Raw genomic sequence first — 21650 nt, 5'->3', positions numbered from 1 at the left:
TGTTGATAGAGCAGATTTCAAGCAGCAGGTTTACTGTAACTAAATTCAGTATCCTTCAATTCTTAGCTTTGAAAGGCTAACAGGTATTTAGGGTAATGCTCTCTGCCCTCCCTGCTCCTTTGCAGGAGGTTACCAACTCCAAACTACCTACCTGCAGGGATAGCTATGTACAAAACTACTGCAGCAGATGTAAACCAAAGACACTGCTCTAGTTACAAAGCACCTGGTTTACATTCTGTTGTACTTTTTAAGGTTGCAAAGGCACATGATCATTTGGCAAACTACAAAAACTCTTTTGGGGGATCCCTATGTAAACCATTGAACAAAGGGTCTTGGTAGCTCTCTTTCCCAAAAAAAAGAGAGAACTTAGTTTGCATCTGAATTCTCTCCTGGTGTAGTCTGTATTCTGCAGCTTTTAAAGCTTCCTCCTTCCACAGGTTCATAGTTACTGCTGTCATGGTGCTCACTTAATAGCTTCTCTGTCAGCATCATTGAAACTTAAATGCAAACTTTTTAATTTTAACAATCTGGCTCTGCTCTTCTGATAATTTATTAGATAAGAATGACAGCATCATAGAATATGCTGAGTTGGAAGGGACCCACAAGGGTCATCAACGTCCAACTCCTTTCCTGCACAGGACACCCCAAGAATCACCCCATGTGCCTGAGCATTGTCCAGATGCTTTTTGAACTCTGTCAGGCATGGTGCTGTGCCCACTGCCCTGGGCAGCCTGTTCCAGTGTCTGACCACTCCCTGGATGAAGAACCTTTTCCTGATATCCAACCTAAACATCCCCTGATGCAACTTCAGGCCATTCCCTTAGGTCCTGTCATTGGTCACCACAGAAAAGAGATCAGTGCCTGCCCCTCCTCTTCCCCTCACGAGGAAGTTGTAACTGCAGTGAGTTTCCCCTCAGTCTCCTCCAGGCTGAGCACACCAAGATACTTCAGTTGCTCCTCATATGGCTTCCCCTCCACCATCCTCATGGCCCTCCTCTGGACACTCTCTAATAGTTCATTAATAATAGTCTAATAGTTAATAGTCTTTCTTACACTGTGGCACACAAAACTGCCCCATCACTGGAGGTGAAGCTGCCCCAGCCCAGAGCAGAGCAGGACAATCTCTCCCTTGCCTGGCTGGCCATGCTGTCCCTGTGCCCCCAGGACAGGGCTGTCCCTCCTGGCTGCCAGGGCATTGCTGGCTTGTGTTCAGCTCGCCATGACCAGGACCCCCAGGTTCCTTTGTGCTCTGCAGCCTCTCATCCCTTGGTCTATACACACAACCAGGGCTGTTCACCCCAGGTGCAGAATCCAGTCCTTGCCCTGGCTAAACTTCATATGGGTATGAAGTTGGGATGCAGTAATGAAGCAGTGAAGGCAGGTCTTCCAAATGCATGCCAAAACAAACATCAAGTGCAAATGCACAGTAACAAGGCTGCAGTAAACAAAGTTTGGTTCATAAACTTCTATGTAAAATGCATCAGAGAAAACCAGAACACAGCATTTTCAGAGTGATGCTCTAAGAGTCCACTCATGCAGCTGCTTTTTAACTTGACTGTACCTAGAGGCTTTGCCTGTCCCACTGTGCTACTGGTGATACATTTTATCAACGGAGGACATGTCTACAGTACTATGAAGAGTTTGTGCTACAAATGCTGCACTCACAGTCAAGAAGGGAATGAATTCTAGAGGCTGCAGAAGTGTGAAATGTCTACATGCTTCTTCCCTAAACTTAGTCTTTGCAGATATCAAAGCTTCAATCCATACTTGTTTGTGAGGTGTCTGGGGATCTGGCTTCCCTCAAGCTTCTGTAAAATGCTGGATGCATCTACACCACCAGGCAAACACAGAAAAAAAACTATTGGTGTGATCTTCAGGGCACTTTTCCCCCAGTTTGGGCATTTATGGAAAGACATGGTATTTATCAACAATCAGAATTTCACTCATTTTATGTCACAAAGGCCAAATTCTGCCTCTAAGGAGCACATACTATTCCAAGTGATGCTAAGACACCATGGTAAAATGACAGTATTTGTTCTCAAACATTCTGCATCATCATCAGCTGCTAGAGCAGTCAAGTACAAGAAAAGATGATTTTGGGTAAGCATAAAAAGCAGAAGTGGATTTATCTAATAACCTGCGTAAGTTTAGGAAAAAAAAAGAAGAAATGACTGGGCTAATTGTATCTGGGGCTATGTAGGGCTTAAATGACACATCAATTACTTTCAAAGTAACCTGGCCTCTATATCCCTGCCATTTGGTTTGAGCTCCACCACAATGCTGCAGTTCTGGCAAATATGCCAGGGGAAACAATCACACTCTGAGCAGGAAGGTGTAAGAGGTAACAACAGGCCTCTGTCACCTGTATGGAAAAGGAAAGGCAGAGGGGAAGGTCTGTGCCTGGTTGATAAAGACACGATTAGCTGGGACTGGCTACTTTTGCAAATGATTATCAAATACAAAATACCACAGAGCTAAAGAAGCAGAATGACTCTCTGGGTGTTTGTCCCAACATGTGCACATGAAGGATGTACTCACATTTCCATACTATGGCATGTGCCTGTGGTTGGGACACCACGAAGGAGCTTAAGGAATTTAGGGCAACAGGCATGAATGTGTTGGTCATTTCAGCTAACTTCCTTCATCCCACTGCTACAGAGAGCACTCATTTCTCATCTATTCTTGATTCCCCAATCATTAAGTATCTAAAGGACATCTTTAAGACTGGTCCTGATGGCATGCAAGACATTCAGAAAAACTCCTGAAGGAAAAGATAAAACCAAAAATAATCCCAATTATTTACAAACTACATTTCTTTCAAAGTTTTGTATGAGCATTACCTGGGAACTCTTACAGACAAACACACATTACTACAGCTATCTGGAGAGAAACAAACAAACGAGAAAACCAGTAGAAATGCATCCTGAAAGGACTTCTCTAAACAGCAGCCAAACAACTTGCACATTCCTCAGGAAAAAAAAATAAAACAAAACGAGAAACAAAAAAAGAAAAACAAAACTACAAACAAACAAACCCCAACACAAAACCCCCAGAGATCATGTGTTACTTATAAAGTGCTTTGCATGGACAAGGATAGCAATTTTCCTTGTGCTTTTCCTATGGGCTCAAGAAGCATATTGTAGACTAATGGGTAATGAATCTTTACCAAAGTAAGTTCATTTTAAGCAAAGATAGAATGAAGTTCCTAACAGAATCTTCTGCCAGCATGACTTGGTGGAAGGCAACAAGAGCTTTTAATGATCTGTGAAACAAATGAGTGTTGAACCACCTGTCCATACTTGCTCTGTTAACAGCTTCTTTTGAGAGAACCTTGACCTCAGTATCCCTGGCACGTACAAATGGGGCCACAGCCCATAAAGGGGCTGGAGCCAAGCATGGGGTGAAAGGAGAAGCAGGGACTCCTTTCCCCCTGGGAGCCTGTATCTGGTAAATGCTCTCACCTGCCTGCTGCCACCAGTGCCCCAGGCTCCCTCCAGCTCTCAGGTACTGGCCTCAGATGATCACCAGGGAGCACTCCGACTGCACCATCTGCTACCACTGCTCTGCATCAGCCTCTCCACACTGGAAAGTGGCTATTGCTACTTTTTAAATTCCTGCCAACCTCATTAAGGTAAAAACCTTACAGCATCTGAAGACCCACAGCAGACAAGAAAAAAATTTGTGCTTTTTTTTCCTTTGTTTTTAAAATGCGTCCCATACACAAAATCAATTCTGTTCATGTACCAACATGAATCACTTCATTCCTGTAGTGACTATTAAGTCATTCACTATTGCTATCTTGCTAATGTTTGTGGAATTAATATGAATACACAGTATTTCAGTTTTAATTCCCACTTCAGATCAGTCTGGTCCCTACAGCCCCAGTAAATATTTACTGACAAACGTAACAGACTACCAGCAACACCGCAATATTCCAGGGTATTAAAACCATCACCTACTTCTGATGTGCTTTTCTCCCTTCATCTGGGAGCAACCTTCTGCAGACAGGAACAGTCCCCTTCCCCTAGGGAGGGAAGGACAGCACCCTCACTCGGTACATCCATGTTTAGCATGGACACCACATTCACACACATTTAATTCCTTCATTTATTTGTCGTGATTTTGTTAAACACTCCCCACCTCCTCCCAGCAAAAACCTCTCTGCTAGAGGGGGGGGTCAGTTCTCCTGCCTCACCTGGAGTGGTACAGGGCTGATATGAATCAATTTCTGGAAACTTCTGTCTGAGCTTGAGTTTCTTTCCAATGTGGTCTGCCTTGCCTCTGTACAAATAATTTACAGGTAATACCACATACCAGAGAACTCTGCAAGCAGATCACATCACAAGATATTCTACTAGAGGTAAATGATGTGCAGAACTCTATGAGTTGTTGTTTTCCCTGACTGGGTAACTTTTCAAAAAGCTACTAACCATTTGAAAACCAGGACTGGAGGACAGGAAAACAAAGCACTCTAATGGAGACACCGCCACCTTCGTCCTAGTTTGCAAAGTGTACAGAGGGGAAAGACAAGCAGAAGGGAAGAGCTGACAGGGAGGAAAGCAATGAGAGCAGGAGTAGTCAGCGTGGATCCAGCAAGTACCGTTTTGTTTTGATCTAACAACTTGCCATTAGGACAAGATGCTCCACATTTACACACACACTTATCAGAGGACGTGTAGTTAACAGGATAAAAATCCTTTAAAAAAAGCTCTTGAAAGTACCAAAACATAATTTTTGGAATGTCTAATTCTAGAGGGGGATTGTATTTGAAATCAATTCAACCTGAGAACTTTTTTCCTCATTTATGAAAACATTACATATTGGTAAGGTACCTGGCATTAACCTGCACCCTCGTTTAAAATAAAACTTTTAAAGTAGGTACATACACCATTCACAGTCTGTATCAGGATTTCTACAGACTTTAGATGCTGCAGTAGCATCTTTGATAAATACATTGTATCATATGATACAAAAAAAAATAAAAGAGAGGACAATCTCGCTACATTTTTTTTAAACTTCAGTTTGTTGCTGGACCAACAAAAGAAGGATCGACCTAATCCTTCAAAAAGATGTTGTATATGCACACACCAAGAAAATATTGGAAAAGGAAAAAGGTTAAGGATGGTGGTTGTTGTTTGTTCTTTTTAAGAAGCGGTAAAGTAAATCTGAAAAAAGGTATGGCAGCATCCCCTTTTCCTTCAGATGAACCTCTCTGCCTTCAGAATAACATCTCCAGCTCCCACTGCCCCACACGTTAAAATTTAAAGGAATAAACCCCAGCAATATAGACAGACTGAGGTGTCTGACACTGTAACACAGCGAAAAGGGGATACTGCGTTGTCCATAAATCAGTAAGTACACCAGGAAAAAAAAAAGGATCAGAATGGGAAATGATTGGCTGAGATGAGCGCTCATCAGCCGGCGAGGCTCTGATGGTGACGCTGTTAGAGGGAGCAAGGCGGCCGGCAGCCCCTCCAAAGCAAGGCTCCCAGTTCAGCAGCAGCAGCAGCAGCTCCGTCCCCGCCCCGAGCACCACAGGCACACCACGAGCGCCCTCTCCTCTCCGGGAGCGATGCCAACGGCACAGGCAGCCACCGCAGGTCTCCAACGCACGGGGTGGTTTGTGTCCAAGGAGAAACACTGGCAGCAGAGGACTCTGGTTCCCAAAAAGGTACTTTTTCCCATTGTGTTGGACTGGTGGTTCCATTCTGCTCCACTTTTAAGCTTATGGATATCTTTTCTAAATTACTTTAGGTTTTGCGGAGCAGAATGGAGTTTTGATGTTAAGAAACTGTAGGAACACAAGACTTAAATAACAGAGTGGGTGCTGCCATGGTGCTGTGGCTACTTGAACGCTGCAAATTCTCCTGTAGAGGGAGGACAAGAGCTTGGTTTAAAAAGGTGATTTCAGTTATGAGACTAGTTGAACATCAGGCTGAATATAAAAGATGTTAAAAAATGCAAACTGTTAAAATTAAAGCATGAGAGAATACACAGTGAGAGAACATTGAATACAGACCCAGCATATTTAACCAACAAAGGATTTCTTAAAAGCAAGCCGTACCCATTCTTCCCAAGAAGGTGAAAGTTCAAGCAAAGTCTAATTCATCATGCATTTGAAAATTAAATGTGTCAGAGCTTAATTTTACTTTAAATTCCTTATTGCACATATGTCCTCCTGAGAAGCACCAGTTTCAACAAATGCATCCAACTGCAAACCAGTTCTGTTCTGTTGTAAAATTAATTTAATAACAAAGAACTTTATGAGACATCCATTACCTTTTAAAGACTATATACAATAAAGTGCCTGAATAGAAAACCAATGTTACAGAGTGCTAGGATTTGGTTTAGAGAACAACATAGCAACTGACAGAAATATAAGAACGGAGAGATTGTCTATTCAATCCCAGACCAGAAATTCGGGCTCACTAAGAGGGAGCATAATAAATAAAGCAACTCCATGCTTCCTTCGAAATTACTGAATAAAGAACAATTATACGCAGTGCTTTCACATGTGATGATGTCCGGAAACCCTACATAATTTATTTAGTGTCACCGTGCCGTGAGACACACTCATAGTCCCACTTCTGAGGGGATGCAACTATGGCACAGAGTAAAATTGCTGCCTGAAGTCTTTCAGGAGTTTGACAGAAGATTGAATAGAAGCTGAGTCTAAGATATTAATCCTCTTAATCCTATACTTTAGCAAAAAAAAAAAAAAAAAAAAAAAAATCCCTGCCACCCACAAAGAATTGTATTCTACAGGATTTTTAGTGAGAGGTGTCTAACTAAGCACAGTCAAAAGGACTCAGGAGAAAGAGAAAAGAAACATACATATAATTCCCCCTGTTGAATTTCATATGCATTTTGGGTTAGTTTATGCCACTTTGTTGACAGCACTTCTCAGAGCTTCCCTAATACTGAAGGAGTGATAAGCAGGCACAAGAGAGCCTTTGTTCTGTTCAACAGAAGGGTTTTAAATGCCATTACATTCAAACAACTGCTCCCTATCTGCTGTCCTTCCATCTTTTCAAGAGTGATTGTATTGTTGGCTTTGTTTTTTCTCAAGATTCTTATTTTGAATACTGGAAACAAAACAGAAACATCCCTGCAAACAAAATTCTAGGCTTAGAGTGTTAATTCTGTGGAATGTCTTGCTCTACAAAGAGCAGAACCAAGAAGAGCAGTCAGCTGTCTGCACTAGGAGGGGGAAGAAAAGGCATCTAAAAGGCCTGTGAGGAACAGCTCACCCAGCTCTAAGGGAACTTGAAGAAAGCAGGGAAAGGGCTCTGTGCCTTGTAGGGAATGACAAGGGAGTACACCCTAAGTCCAAAGTAAGGGTGGCACAGGGAGTTGTGACAGGCCTCAAGCTCCATGTGTCTTTATGGACTGTGGTGGCTTAAGGTATAACAACAATAGAATAAAAGCTTTATGATGAATCTAATTGCCTAATTTACTAGTTCTACCACCAGATGAATGAAACTCTTGCTCCAAATACTCTAAATATTGGATAATTTTTTCTTGCCTTTTTTTGCTACATTTCACTGACTTCTCAACTCTCTTCACAGTATCTTCTAGAAACACCTCAAGTTTTGTACATGTTTTCTTTTAAGAGAAGGACAAAAAAAGTAACCAAATATTGCCTGTGAGGTCAATTTTTAAGTGACATTTATGCTTAGCTACACTTACAAAACATGTTCTATGTAATTTATTTTTCAGTCTGCCTTTTTAAACTGGTGATTAAAGATATAAATGTATAAAGAAGAGATTGCTCCCTCATTACTCATCTTGTCCTTCTGCCAACTTCTGGTAATAATTCAGATTTTAATAGTCATATAGGGACACTCAGAAAAAAAAAAAAAAAACCTTTAGTTGGGAAAGATCAATAGAAAAACAGGACCAGAAGTTCTACTTCTTTGAAATAGAATGGTAGCTTTAAAAAGGTAACTTTTAGACTTTGCTGCCATTTAAACAAAACCTTAGCAACCATATTTTCTTTGAAAAGCTAACGCTAAATCTCTCCTTGCAAAATTCCAGTGTTAATCTGATCTCAAATCAATAGGAGACCCAAATAGGTAACATGGTCATCTAATAAGGGGATTATGTTGGCTGAACATGTGTAACGTGAAGCTGCCAGTAACAGCTCTCCCTAGTTGAGATATGTACATGGCTATACCTATCCACACCAAGCTATGAAACCACATGCTTAGCAACTTGCTACAAGAACAATCCCCAGATATTTATATTCATTGTGAGCCAGACATCTGAGGTGCTTTTTATCAGGCAGAACTGCAGATATTTGCTTTGACTGGTAGCAATTTCTTTCCAAAGGATGGATAGCATCTGAAAATACACACTTACAAACCCCTTTCAAGTCAGCTACTACAGTCTTTTCATGCTTGTCTCATGCAGAGCAAGTGGAAACTATTTTAAATGCACACTTTCAAAAAATCTGTAGTAAAAAGATGATCAAGATCGTTCATGTTGCCTACAAACAATGCATTACAAGGGCATGTTCTGAGTGAACCTGCTACCCCCAATTCCTGGAAGGATTTAAGGTGCAGCTACCATTCTGTACTCTCACAAATTTGTAAGCTAGCTGAATTCATGGGCTTACTGAGGTATGCACACATCATCTTAACTGTACTCCTTATCCTGGGGTAGATGCCACGTTTCTCAGAAGAATCCTAAGGAGAAGAATGGTTCCCTTCCAGGCTGTGCCAGCCTTACCTACTGAACTAGAGACTGACTGATATATCACAGGGAAACACCAGATTCCAACACCATGCCTGGTTTACAGACACAGAAAAAAAAAAAGGAGGTAGCTTTCTGTTGGATCCTGTGCTGATTTTTTGTATGAATACTAACCACTAGGTAAGTAAAAATGTGGAACATGCTGAAAGTAGCAAGACAGATTTTGTTTCTGTACTGATATGCAGGGAAGCAAAATCAAAAGGAATCTCACCTAGTATAAATTACTCCTCCAGAAAAACCTAGGATCCTACAAGCATGTTTGCTGACCCAACAGGTGTCTGTTTCTAAACAACACAACTGAGTTACACCTTTGAGAACACTGACCCAAATCCACAAGTGTAGTTAGGCACCTTCCTCTCACAGATACTTCCAAATCTCATTGAAGCAGCAATTAGAACTTACAGAAATGAGACCTCTAAATGCCTCTCTGTCAGATAAAGTTAATGATCCACAAAACAGCCTCCTTTTAGGCTTCATAAAGTGTTTAGTGAGAAGCTAAAATCCCATTATGGCCATGGAACCCAAAGTGCTCAGTAAGAACAGGTGACACAGGAAGAATGCACTGACCATCCAGCAGGAAATGGGGCCAAATGTGTCTAAGGATGGCAGCACTTCCCCCCATAATTGTGGCTCTGACAGCACAGATGAACAATCCTAACAACAAGAAGGATAACACTGCTCCAAGGAACGACTGGTTTGAACTGATGTGGCAGACCTGAACAAGAACAAGCCTGGGCAGGGCAGTGGGGATGGTTCTGCACTCCCTGTAAATCCCTGTGTGGGTAAGACTTTTCTGTGTGGGATGCCCCGTTTCTAAGTTCTGCAGGAGACCCAGTAGCATCCTCTTGTTCTGTCCTAAATACCACACCCCACAGCTCTGGAAACATTCCTCATCAGTGCTAGAACAGATAGATGAAATAGAGAATGAAAGAAGAAAACAACACTTCAGTACTGTTTTCATTTTAAGATAAGCCTGCCAAAATGAGGTGAAGCTATGAGGAAGATGGGAAACAGATTTTCTAAAACAATAACAACTTCTGTCCTCTGTAACTATTTCCATAAAGAGAAATTTAACAGCTAAACTTCCTTGACTAAGAAAAGGAGAAAAGTTAGTTCCCAAACTATTCCAACAGCAGAAGCCAAAATGACCATTATAGTCCATCCAGAAAATGTAAAAATTGCCTATATCTCTTCAAGCTCTCTAAATCTGCTTCCCATTTTAAAAGGCTCAGCTGCCAGACGGCAGTAAACCAAAACATTTTGGAATTCCTGATCTATTTCAAAAATGTATTACTAGAAACAAGCAAACTTCTCTGTGAGTATGTAAATCAGATACCACTAACTAGGAACACCCCTGGCCCTTGAAGTCCCAACAAGAGCAGCAACAGCTTGTTTCCAATGCAGAGTAACCTGTAAGAATTAACAGCTCAGCAGTTTAAGCTAAGTAAAACCACATAACTCATCTCAAAACATACAAGAACACTGTCTGTACATTTTTTTTTCATAGCTGACATTAAAGATTGATATTACCTAAACCACTACTCTGATGCACTTGCTCTAGAGAAATGCTCTAGAGAAAAATACAGTCTCCAAAGTGAGGAGGATTTTGGTAAGGTGTCTAACTTTCTCAGTTAGATATTTATTCCAAGTGATTCACTTCTGCCTAGTCAAATAGCAGCTTTTCCATGGAAGTGAAAAAATCAATTTGCCTCTGAAGAGAAGCATGTTCAGTGTATTCTTAACAATATTAAAGTAATTAACACTTTTCATCTTAATAAAATTTGTAGTATAACACTGATTTCCATGAACAAAACTGCTTTTTCAAATCTTCTTTTCCTATTATGGGTGTTAGCAGCATTTTTCCTCTTAAAGCACTTGGTCATGCTTGAGATTTAAAATGTTTTTATAAATTTTGAAATCCGTACTAACTGAAGGATACAGGCACCATCACCAGTAATGCCTTTCAGTTTGGCAACAGCACATTCAGAATTTCTTCTGTGTTGCATTGTAACAGAACATTTGGAGATGGTGTAAACTATATCAGGTCAGAATATTTAGAGAAAAAGGTAACATAAAAAAACCCATTTACCACTCTTCTGTAGGAGAAATGTTCCCTAAACAGTACTAATTTAAACTTTCACTTTTAAGATAAGAGTTACATGTTATTCAGGGCTTTCTTTGGATTCTGTGTTGTACCTGCTCACTTCTGCTGACCACAACAAAGTTTTGACTGTGTTCAGCCTTGAAGATAAGTTTATCTTTCCAAGTGTTTCCCACATGAATAGCCTAACTAAATGAAGAATCTAAAGCTTTTTGCTCAAATATAATGACCTTAAATGAAGTAAAAAAAAAAAACCCCACAAAACCCCCAAAACAACAGACAACCACAGCTTGAGTAGATTCAAATCAAATACACTCCTGAGTAACTAATTCCAATCAATAAACTAGGCAAAAATGACACCTGATGACCTTAAGAAGATTTTTGCTTGTTTTGAAGTGACTTTTCCATGTCTCTTACGTGACATTACAGCTTTTCTTGTGCCAGCTGTTCCCAGGGCACCAGTTACCAACACAGACTGTGCTGGCAACACTCAGTGCCCAATGGTAGGAAGTGAGCCTTTGTTCCCTCAGTAACCCTTCCAATCAGAGCTGGTAGAAGTGAGAACAAACACCTGGCACTCACAGGACACACCAGCACACAGACACACAGGCACATGCTTTCACATTTTGGCTCAGTGCACTGGAAACCCACCGTATCCCCCTGCCTGGATGGGTGTTTTTGGAGAAGCACAAGCATATAGACTAAAATCCTCTGTCTGGAAGCCAGCCCGGTTCAACGAGGGCTCAGATGCACTGCGGTGAATTTTTGGCAATGACCGGGCCAGAAGCTCAATGGAGGCAAGAATCTAAAACACAGAAAATACATAATCAAACTTGCTGTTCCAAAGCTGTGACTCTCTTAAGACCAAAGGCACAGTATCAACTAACTACGGAAAAATATTTAAACACGTATTTAAAAAAGGATTTTTAAAATAAAGCTTACTGCACTGCACTCTTAATGTTTATATCCTAAGGAAGCTGAAAACGACAGTTGAGGAATTTCCCCCTTTTTAAAGGCACAGATTCCCTCTAAGCACAGTGAAAACACTTGCTTTTTATTGGACTCCTTGTCTATGCCCCAGTACCTGTACCTGCCATTGCTGCAAACAAACCCAGCTCTGCCAGTTTTGCTTAACAACATTTCCCAAAAAGTCAGCAGGGGGAGCTCCTTATCTTTTGAAAACGATTTGGTTTACATTCAAAACAGGAAAAAAAAATCAGGTTTTTGCCCTCCTCCCCCCTCAAGCTTTTTGAGCCCAAACCTTCCTTAGCAGGCACGATAAAAATTAAGCTCTGTGGCAAAACTGTTTCCCTTCATGAAGCTTGGGGGAGAGCAAGGAGGGCAGTGTAAACATTTCTGAGTACATTTACCAAGTACTAATTTGTGTGTCTCACTGTAACTATTGCTTTCATTATCTCTCAGCTGAAACTTTCTCCAAGATGTAAATACTTTTCAAAAGACACAGGTCATTTTAATACCTGATTTTGAAATGAAAATGAGCATTTCTAATTAAACAGACCTAACCAAGTACTGAACCAGGTCTCTTATGAAATCCTGCCATAGCACTAATAAAAAAAAATTGGAACTGGTCAGTGAGTTCACAACTTGGAATTGTAAAGTCTGTTGAGAACTAAAGAGGAGCATTTCTCACCTGTGGAAAAAGGGGTCTCTCATCTCTTTTCTTTTTTAAGCATTCTGCCATTAGTCTCTTCATAGCTTTGGGACAGTTGCTCCGTACTTTGCTGAGGTCTGGAGATAGGTATCCTCGTCCCACCATGAAAATTATCTTTATTTAAAGGGAAAACAGATGAAAGAGGAAGAAGCTGAATTGATAAAATAAATAGTCACAAAAGGTGAACATTTTGCTAGACTATTTTGGTTGCAGCAACAAGCTTTCTGCTCCCAGGAAACATTAGCTGATATTGAAATTGACAAATTTCTTAGAGTAATGCCTGCTAACCTATTCAGTACAGAGAAAAAAATTAGATCTTTCCTCCTCCTCAGAGAGATTTCTGTGGAACTTGAACACTAGTAAATGGTTACCATTTATAGCAATAACCATCTAAGGAATGGTTCTTCGGTGTCAAAAGCTGACAAAAACAAGAACAAGCAACTCTGGCAGGAACAGAATGTCTAAAAATAAAAATTCTGTAAAAAGAAATATTCTGTTTTATAATACAAATCAACAACAACTTCACATTGAAAGGTATTTTAAGAAACGAATGGACTTTGGATATTAAAACCATTTACTTTCTGAGAATTGATTCCATCACATACTTTCCAACACATTAGCTTATTCTTGACATTTGACCACCTTCCCCACTCTCACAAAAAAAAAAAAAAGAAAAAACACCTCAAAAGAAAAAGAGAAACTCCCTCTTCTCTGTAGAAGAGGAGACAGACAGGCTTGGTATTTTTACAGTAATTCTTTCAACATGGGAGGCTTATATTTTCCCTAAGGATAAAACTTCAGGATAAAACCAAGTAACTGATAGGAAGCAGGAAAACAAAACATAAATATGGTTAATCATCTCTTGTATATATAAAAAACCATCAAACATCATCATGTCAAGCCAAGGTCATTTGCAACGTGGTTTGGGTACTGCAGTAGCACTAACGCTAAAAAGCACTTGCAAACCAGCTAATCAAAGATCCATTCATGCTGCAGCAGTAATCACTGCCTTTTCTGAGAACTCAGACAACCCAGCAGGTTTATCACACCTTCTCTCTAATGAAGTCTAACTATTTCATATCTTGACACTGGGAAAAAAAAACCAACCACACAGCAGAAAAGCCTCCCATCTCAAGCATGCTGTCCATGTTATTTATACTAACACACTCCTGGTCCTTTTTTAACTCTGCTTCAGTCACATCTGTGTTGGCATCACAGAAGAACAGAAAACTCCCATATGGTTCCTTTAGAAATCCCCATGTGCTGAGCAAGATTTTGTAGTAGAGACTTGTGTACTGCATCCCTTACCTCTGCTGCAATCAGACTTCCCATTATCTAGCAGTTGGTATTTTCTAAATAATAGCACAAGTTGAAATTATTCAAAATTCATTACTCTTTATGTTTCAAATAGTTTCATTACAAATAATATAGGGACTGATCTTTTATTTTAGACTAAAGAGAGTATCACTACAAGAACAGTCTAGAAAAATCTGTTGAAGTGAGAGAAACACTCTGAGGTATAACAAGAATGACACTTTATTCACTAAGAATCTTGGTTGTGTCATAGTAGCTGATGTAAATGCACCAGAGTGAGGAATATTTGCAACTTTTCATATAATAGACAAGGAGTGACAAAACTGAAGACATCAGATCACAGCTGTTGGCTTCACTTGCATTTTAAAATTTGTTTCAGCACTTCATTCTAAGCCCCCACATCACTGGGTTGATCTTTGAGACCTCAAAAGGTAAAAACAAGGCCAAATAATGTTTTTAGAAGGCTGGATCATCTGGCCAGGAATCCAGACATTAAAGGCAAAACCAAAATGATAAAAAAGAAAAAGAAAACTAAAAAGGAGTCACTCCAAATTTGATGAATTGGGATGAAGTGTTCTGGCAGATAGGGAAGCAGCCTTATAAAATGGCATTCACAGATGAACGTTGCTATGGTTTCAATTCTCAAGTACTGACAGTGAAAAAACAAGGGATGAGGACACACAAGCAACAAATACATCACTGCTCAGACACAGAATAGTTTACATCAAAGATCTTGATGCACAAATGCTATTTTCAGGTTAGACAGAAATCATGAATCAGGTATGCCTTCCCAAACATGCCTGTCCCATGGAGATGTACTACAGTGTGTGGGATCATTAAGAGTTATGGAATATTTGTTCACAATTAAGTAATCTCCTTATAGGATCCCCAGACTCTGGGAAGTTATATTGTCCAACAAGCAGGATTTGAGAAATGCAGATATCCTGCAGTTCAGTTAGATGGTGCATGCTCTCTCAAAGTTGAAATGAATATAAAACAGTCATTGAGATGACTGCTCTTCTGTTTTGTCAGTCCTGTAGCTGCACTATTTATTATTCACTGCAAGTGGAGGGGTGGGGGAATGAGAAGAATAATTGAACACACATATGGGGGGAACATTTTGCCTCTGCAGAACTATTCTAAACTAGATTACTATTAAGTAATCTGCTCTCTCCCTAATAAGTATCCTGGCAACCAGTCAGGAAACTGAAAATCTATATTTAAAATAAAAAGAACCTCAAGAGAATTAAGTAAATTGTTGCTATGTGGACGAGGCAGATCTAGAAAATGCAGAAATGTCATCTCACAGCATGAGAATCAGAAACATGAAACACACAGAACATCAGAAAGTTGCCCACCCAAGTCTGAATCAATCTCTGTTTCAGACCAGCCTTGACTGAAGTCAGTGCCTCCCCTTACCTGGTCCCTGTTGTTGATGTTGGAGTATGGCAACTGTCCAGTCATCAATTCATAGAGAACAATCCCAAATGCATACACATCTGACTGAAAACTATAGGGGTTTTTATCTTGCATCCTAATAACTTCTGGTGCCTGTATCAGAAAAAGCAAGAATTAGTTTTCATTTCTCTCCATTGTGCTGCACCTCACCTCCCAGAAGCAAAACATGGAAATGGCCAGGGTACAGGTGCAAGGCCCACTCTTGCCTTCAGGTGTTACTGGGTCCTAATACAGAGTGGATGCTGACATGAATCTCAAAATTCATTGCTTCATTTCAGCTTGGTGATCCCTTTTATTTTTCTATGACAGAAAAATTACCTCGGCCAAGCTGAAAACATATTTTGAAACTAGAATTCTAATGACACTGAAATTAATGCCAGCTAACAGGGCTTTAAGCTTTTCCAGGGAGAAAAAGAGGAAGTGGAGCTGCACAGGAGATTGCAATATGAAGCAACTCCTCTTGAATCCTTAAAACTTAAGGGCATCTTACTTTTTCCTGAGCTAGTTCCTCTACTCTGTTGCAGGATGTTTTGCAAGGCTTTTCTCACCTTCTCCTCAACCCTAGATTAATGATACATAATTAGTTAATTATAATAATTTACAATTCATTTTCCTTAGCCACTATTTTCATTTCAGTATAAACCTCAGAATAAAAGATGGAGACACTAAAGTTTTTCTGCTGACTACTGGAAAACACATGCCTAAAGAAAAATTGAAAAACATTCATTTACTACTTCCTATTACTGCTTGTCTTTACCAGCTTAAGCCAACTTTTATATGTCAATGTGCCAGAGGGACAGGAGCAGGATGTTTGGCCAAAGGTAAATAAATTTGTTGAAACAAGCTCACTACTTCCCCCTTGCTTACCATCCATAGAATGGAACCAGACAACTGTTCAAACTGTTGGGATCCACTCCACCGTGATTTCACTGTAGCTAGACCAAAATCACCTATTTTTACTGTGAGGTCTTCATGAAGAAAAATATCTAAGGGGGGAATGTTAAGGGAAAACAGACAAGCAGTGCTGGTCCTGTCCTAAAAGAACAATGAACAGCTACAAATTTGCAACATGAACAGGACAGTTTTAAGCATTCAGCATCACTGAAGAAGGTTTCCACATCACACAGGTTTTAAGCAGCCAGCATGGTGAATTATGGTAGGTAAGGGTTATCTAAGTAATGCCTGGGTCACTGCTGAGCAGACCATGGCCAGGTGGCTTTCATGACGTGCCAAGTATGAGAAAAGCTGAAAATGTTCCATGAGCCAACTCACATAATCTTTCATTACATGAAGAAACCAAAGGATGCAAAAAAATCTTTGTGATACCAACTAAAACTCCCTGTGTTATTGCAATTGAATCAAAAGACACAGTAAGCATCTCCTATTTTGTTATTATTGCTATTACCCCTTCTCAGCGAAACTTCTATTTGGCAAATATTCACACATGAGCAGCTTTTCATATCACTAAGTTAATTTCTGGCAGAAAAAATACAAAAAAACAAAAACCAGGAATGCTTTCACCTTCCAAAATTAGATCTCTGGGAAAGGATACTATTACTCTTGAGGTCTCTGTGGATGATTGACTTGGCATGCAAATAACTGAAAAGGAATATCACAGATTAGGTGGGTTAGATAATACTGCACTAATCAACAACTCAAAATTCACTGTACTACTGAAACAAATTATGTTGACATTCAAACTGCACATTTATGCAGGCAGTAAAACTTCAGTTACCCATGACAGTTTCTGCAACATTTACATGAAGAAATAAAATAAAGCTTAGACTTCCAGCTCAAATCTGATGCTAGTGCTGAATAACAATTATGTTCAAAATTCTGCTTTTCAATTCTAACTCAATATTCACAGTAAAAAGAACTTCACTAATTTTCTTCATGCAATTCTGTGCTGAAATTTCTGCCTCCCAGCCTTAATGGGGACTGTCAAGACTTTGTGAGTTAGTCACAGCTTTAGATAAGGTGTTCCTAAATTGCAGGAGCTAAATGTGCTCTCCAGTCTCAATGTGTACTTGGGTACACTGACTGCTTTTTAGCAGGGGAGTGGAAAAAAGATCCCCTGATTGCAGCCTGGATAAACAGATGGCAGGGAACACAGAGGAAAGCACTTGCCCCACAGCAGATACAGCCTGAATTAGTCTCCCATGGCTCTTTGTTTAGTCAATGAGATTGGCACAAAACTGCTGGAAAAGCCCCAATTTGTGTCTCTGCTTTGAATCGTGTTCACAAAACAGCTTCTGCATCTCCCCTACCTACAGATGGAGCCTGGGGAGATGCACAGGCTAACAGAAGGCTAAGGCTGGTTGCTGCAAACACCTCCATGCCTCTTGACTGAAAATGTAATGGAATACTGAGTAGAAAAATGGCACAACGAACTGCAGTCATCATAGTGGTTTTTCAGCTGAAGTGCAATTTCTCTGGTCTTACAGCAATGTTCTCATTTTGACACACAATATTTGGCTAGCTTGGTAAATTCTAACTTGATGGCCCTCTATGGGAGTAAGGATTATTTACAATCCTTAGAACAAAATGGGGATGTTCTCTTCAGATGTTGAAACCTGTTATTCAGAGAGCTCTGATACCTTCACCAAATGTTTTGATGATTGAGACAGGACCCTGGGCTCAGCAAAGTGAGCACAGAGCTGGCCTTATTTGCCTCTGTCAGCCAGAGTGTGAAGAGGATAAGTAAACACTGCCCAAGTGCTCACTTGCAGACAAGTAATCCAGTACTTACTCCATGCCTTGTGCAGTCTGTCGTGCAATATCAATTAGCTTGATCATTTCAAATTTGGTCTCAATGATGTGTAGATGGTGATACAAACTGGACCCTTCACACCACTGTGTAACAATAGCCAACTGGGGTTTTGTTGAATAACCCATGAAAAGCAGGATATTCACATGTCGTGTTTTCCTGTTTACAAAAACATAAGAATCAGGAGGAAATCAGGTCAAGAAATCAGGAAAACAGGCAGATCTATCACAGTCCACAAATATATTTCCAAACAGGTGGTGTTGGGTCAATCTCAACTTTTACTATGATAACCTCTTGTTAGATTAATTTAATGAATTATTTCTGAAGTTAGCCATTCTTATCATACTAACATGGAATAACTACTCTGGGGTAACTGAAAAATGTCAGAGCTCTTTTATGTTTTCTTTAATTAAAAAATTAACATGAGATGCCAGCGTGTGAGGCTTTGTCCTTGCAGCAATGTGGGCTAGGACAGTGCTATGCTGTGAGACTGTGCCCTGTTCAAGTTCAAGAACTTGTCAAGTGATGCTGAGAGTAACTGCTGAAGAAACAAATTGCAAATCCTAATGGAGAAAGCACAACTATAGGTAAATCTGCCTTGTCTGCTCAAAGGATAGAACAAGTGACTATGTATCAAACAGGTTGGGCTCCATCAAAGGGACTACCAGCAGAAAGCTGGACTAAGATGTTTGATTTCATTCAGTTCTGTCAAAATTCTATCAAGAAAATGAAGAGATATCCAAAGAAGCACACACCAGAAAGCCTCTACTTCCACAACTATGAGCTTAAGAGTTTTCAGAACTAACATTTTCCAAGGGTAAAAGGCTGACCATTCCCTTTCTCCTTGTAGCTTCTTTGGGATGTTTCCACAGCATAGGTGCCCAGCTCAACCCATCGGGTTTCCTGGGACAAAAACCTTCTGGGTATTTTGTTTCTTAAAACACAATTATGCTCAACACTGCTCCAGATTGTACTTTGATGCAATGTTTCTTCAAAATGTATATTCTATCATGTCATGCTGATGGATCTTTAAGAGCTGAACACAAAACAAATATCTCCTCTGAGATAGTAGAAGCAGTAGACATGAGAAAAGGAAATAATGAAATGACTTGATAAGAATTACATTAAAAAAACTCAGAAATTTATGTTACTGAACAGGAACTATTAAACAACAGATAATATGGACAGGACTGCAGCTGAAAAACCAACCACTAGTCATGTTCTCCTTCTACTGCAAAATGTGAATGAGAAGAAAGGAAGGCCTACAGCTCACACTTAGGCTTGACTGTGCCCTGGGGATAGTAAATTGGCAAAAACTACTTCTGATTGTTTGCATACAACATAGGTGTGCAGAAAAATGCATATAATGGGTACAAAGAAATATTTTTAAATGGTTATCTCTTCTGCCTGAAGTATCATCACACAGGAGTGAGACCAATGTGTTCCAATGGAGATCTAAAAAGTCAGTGATTAATGAAGCACAAATCTACACACATTATTTCGTGCCATTAAAAATATTCTTACCTGAGCACTCCTACTTCATTTTTGAAAGCCTGTAACTGTTGAGGTGTGGGTGCCGTAACATTCAACATTTTCACTGCCACATCACCTTTAAAACAGAAAATTTATTAAGTGCCATTGATACATATTCCTCTCTTGAGAGAATGCTGTACAGAGCATCAGAAATGTTGGGATACACTGTTTTTTTAGCTTACATGAAATAAATCAATCTTAAAGAAAGTCAATATTCAGTAAAATGTAGAAATACTATTCTTACTTTACTCTGAGAAATCATAGCCAGGTCAAAGCTATTAAAAATACACATCTGAAATCCTCATTCATCAAGAGGAATACTTCTGCCTTTCTACTGTTTCATCTTTACCCTAATAATTTCTCAGTTCAGAAAAAAATGCAAGAGTTGGGTTTCCAAGCAATATGAAGTTCTTACACTAGTTATTTAGCACACCACTTATTAATTTAAAACTCATATTTACTGCCCTTCACTGTGGTCTACCCATTATGTCCACATCTCTCTTGCTCAGAGGAGCCCAGAACTGGGCCCAGCACTCCAGGTGTGGCATCACCAGTGCTGAGGAGGAGGATTGGCTCCCTCAACCTGCAGGCAATGTACAGTGCACCCCAGGAGCCCATCTGTGGGGGTCCCAGTTGCTGGGGTACCGGTTGTTGGTTTCTCTGGGTCTGGATTGAAGGCACTTGAGACGGTAATTCATGTTTAGACTCAGTTGTTGATTATTTCTTATCAGTAAAACAGTCTCACTACTGTGACTTTGGCAGCTTTTCATTAGAAGGAACAAAATGGCCAACAATCTCTTGTTACAAGGTCTTTTAAGAACTAAACTAGCCAATTAAGAACTGGCACCTAGATTATTTTCCCTTTTAACCCACAGAGCTGCAATGTGGACTTTTCTGCCCAATTACAAAATGCCACCCAAACCCATGAAGAAGAAGAAGCAGCATGAAGAAGAATCCCAGGATGACACCCTGTGCCCTTCATCTTGCTTCCATCCACAACATACTAAAAAGCCCAAAACCTAAATTTCTCACCAAGTGATACACCTACACTACTCTCTAGTATCTATTTCACACTTTTGTGTATTCTAGTCTACCTTGGAGTGTAGGAAACTTTCCCCATGAATGAGGGTCAAAGTCAGTGCTCCCCTGGGGGTCAGGGCACCCCAGAGCAGACTGAGAAATATTCCCTGTGCCCTGGGCTTCCACTTTCCCTCTTTGTGGCATGGGCACACTGCTGGCTCAGCCTGGTGCCCCCCAGAAGCCCAGGTGTGTTTCTGGGAAGCTGCTGTGCAGCTGGGTGTGCCCTGGCAGGCACTGTGACCTCCTCAACAACAGCTGTTTGCCCCCATGGCCACGTACCATGCCACTTTCCTTTGTAGACTGTTCCAAATGATCCAGATCCTATCCTTTGGCCAACTGTGATCTGTCCATCTGGTATCTCCCAATCATCACTTGAATCCCGTCGACCAAGTGTTTTCTTTATATATGTGCAAAAACAATAAAAAGGAAGAAAACAAGTGCATTAATGTCTCTGAAAACAGCTCCTTTGTTAAAAAATTCTCACCATCAATAATGTCCTAAAAAACTGTTCTTTTTCAGATGTTGTCTTTTCACCTCTAAACTTAGCCCTACACAAAACCTCAGGACACAGGTATGCCAAATTATTACCTGGCATGAAACATTTGCAACAGCTTTCTGGCAGTGTTAAAACCAGAAAATATAAAGAAATGCTCACCAAAGAGAAAGTAGTATTTGATTTGGTTAATCATAATACTAAACTGTGAATTTTTAAAAAAGTGGATGTTTTTATGTTTTCATATATTGTTACATAAAAATGTTACATACATTTTTTACGTTCAAAGTTAATGAATCGTGGTGGGAAAAGTTAAGCTGTTACATGAAGGGAAAATAGCATCAACCACACCAGTAAAAGTGAGTTTAGTCAATTATTTTAATTATTTATATAGCAGTCCCACAATTATTTATGGATTTAAAGTGGGTTATTCCACTCTATTATTTATCGGTTTCAAGTCCTTGATCATTGCCATATT

At 40.0% G+C, this 21650-nt stretch overlaps 1 protein-coding gene across 2 annotated transcripts in view; it reads right to left on the bottom strand.

Moving 5' to 3' along the window:
- Positions 1 to 2611: 2611 nt before the first annotated feature.
- The window catches only part of BRAF (B-Raf proto-oncogene, serine/threonine kinase), a 78178-nt gene continuing 59139 nt past the window's right edge, over positions 2612 to 21650 (bottom strand). For both annotated transcript variants that reach the window (XM_054281864.1, XM_054281863.1), the window contains 9 exons: positions 20959 to 21076; positions 19591 to 19675; positions 18049 to 18225; positions 16852 to 16898; positions 16167 to 16285; positions 15261 to 15392; positions 12507 to 12641; positions 11507 to 11660; positions 2612 to 5867 (listed from right to left, as the gene is read on the bottom strand). In XM_054281864.1, coding sequence (XP_054137839.1) covers positions 5845 to 5867; positions 11507 to 11660; positions 12507 to 12641; positions 15261 to 15392; positions 16167 to 16285; positions 16852 to 16898; positions 18049 to 18225; positions 19591 to 19675; positions 20959 to 21076 — 990 coding nt within the window. In that variant the 3' untranslated portion in view covers positions 2612 to 5844. The remainder of the gene's footprint in view (positions 5868 to 11506; positions 11661 to 12506; positions 12642 to 15260; positions 15393 to 16166; positions 16286 to 16851; positions 16899 to 18048; positions 18226 to 19590; positions 19676 to 20958; positions 21077 to 21650) is intronic.

Source organism: Melozone crissalis, unplaced genomic scaffold (genome assembly GCF_028551555.1).
Source record: "Melozone crissalis strain CALT ecotype California unplaced genomic scaffold, PUWL_Pcris_2 ptg000033l_1, whole genome shotgun sequence".
Taxonomy (NCBI): domain Eukaryota; kingdom Metazoa; phylum Chordata; class Aves; order Passeriformes; family Passerellidae; genus Melozone; species Melozone crissalis.
The sequence above is the reverse complement of the archived record's forward strand: the minus strand, read 5'-3'. Positions and strand labels throughout refer to the sequence as shown.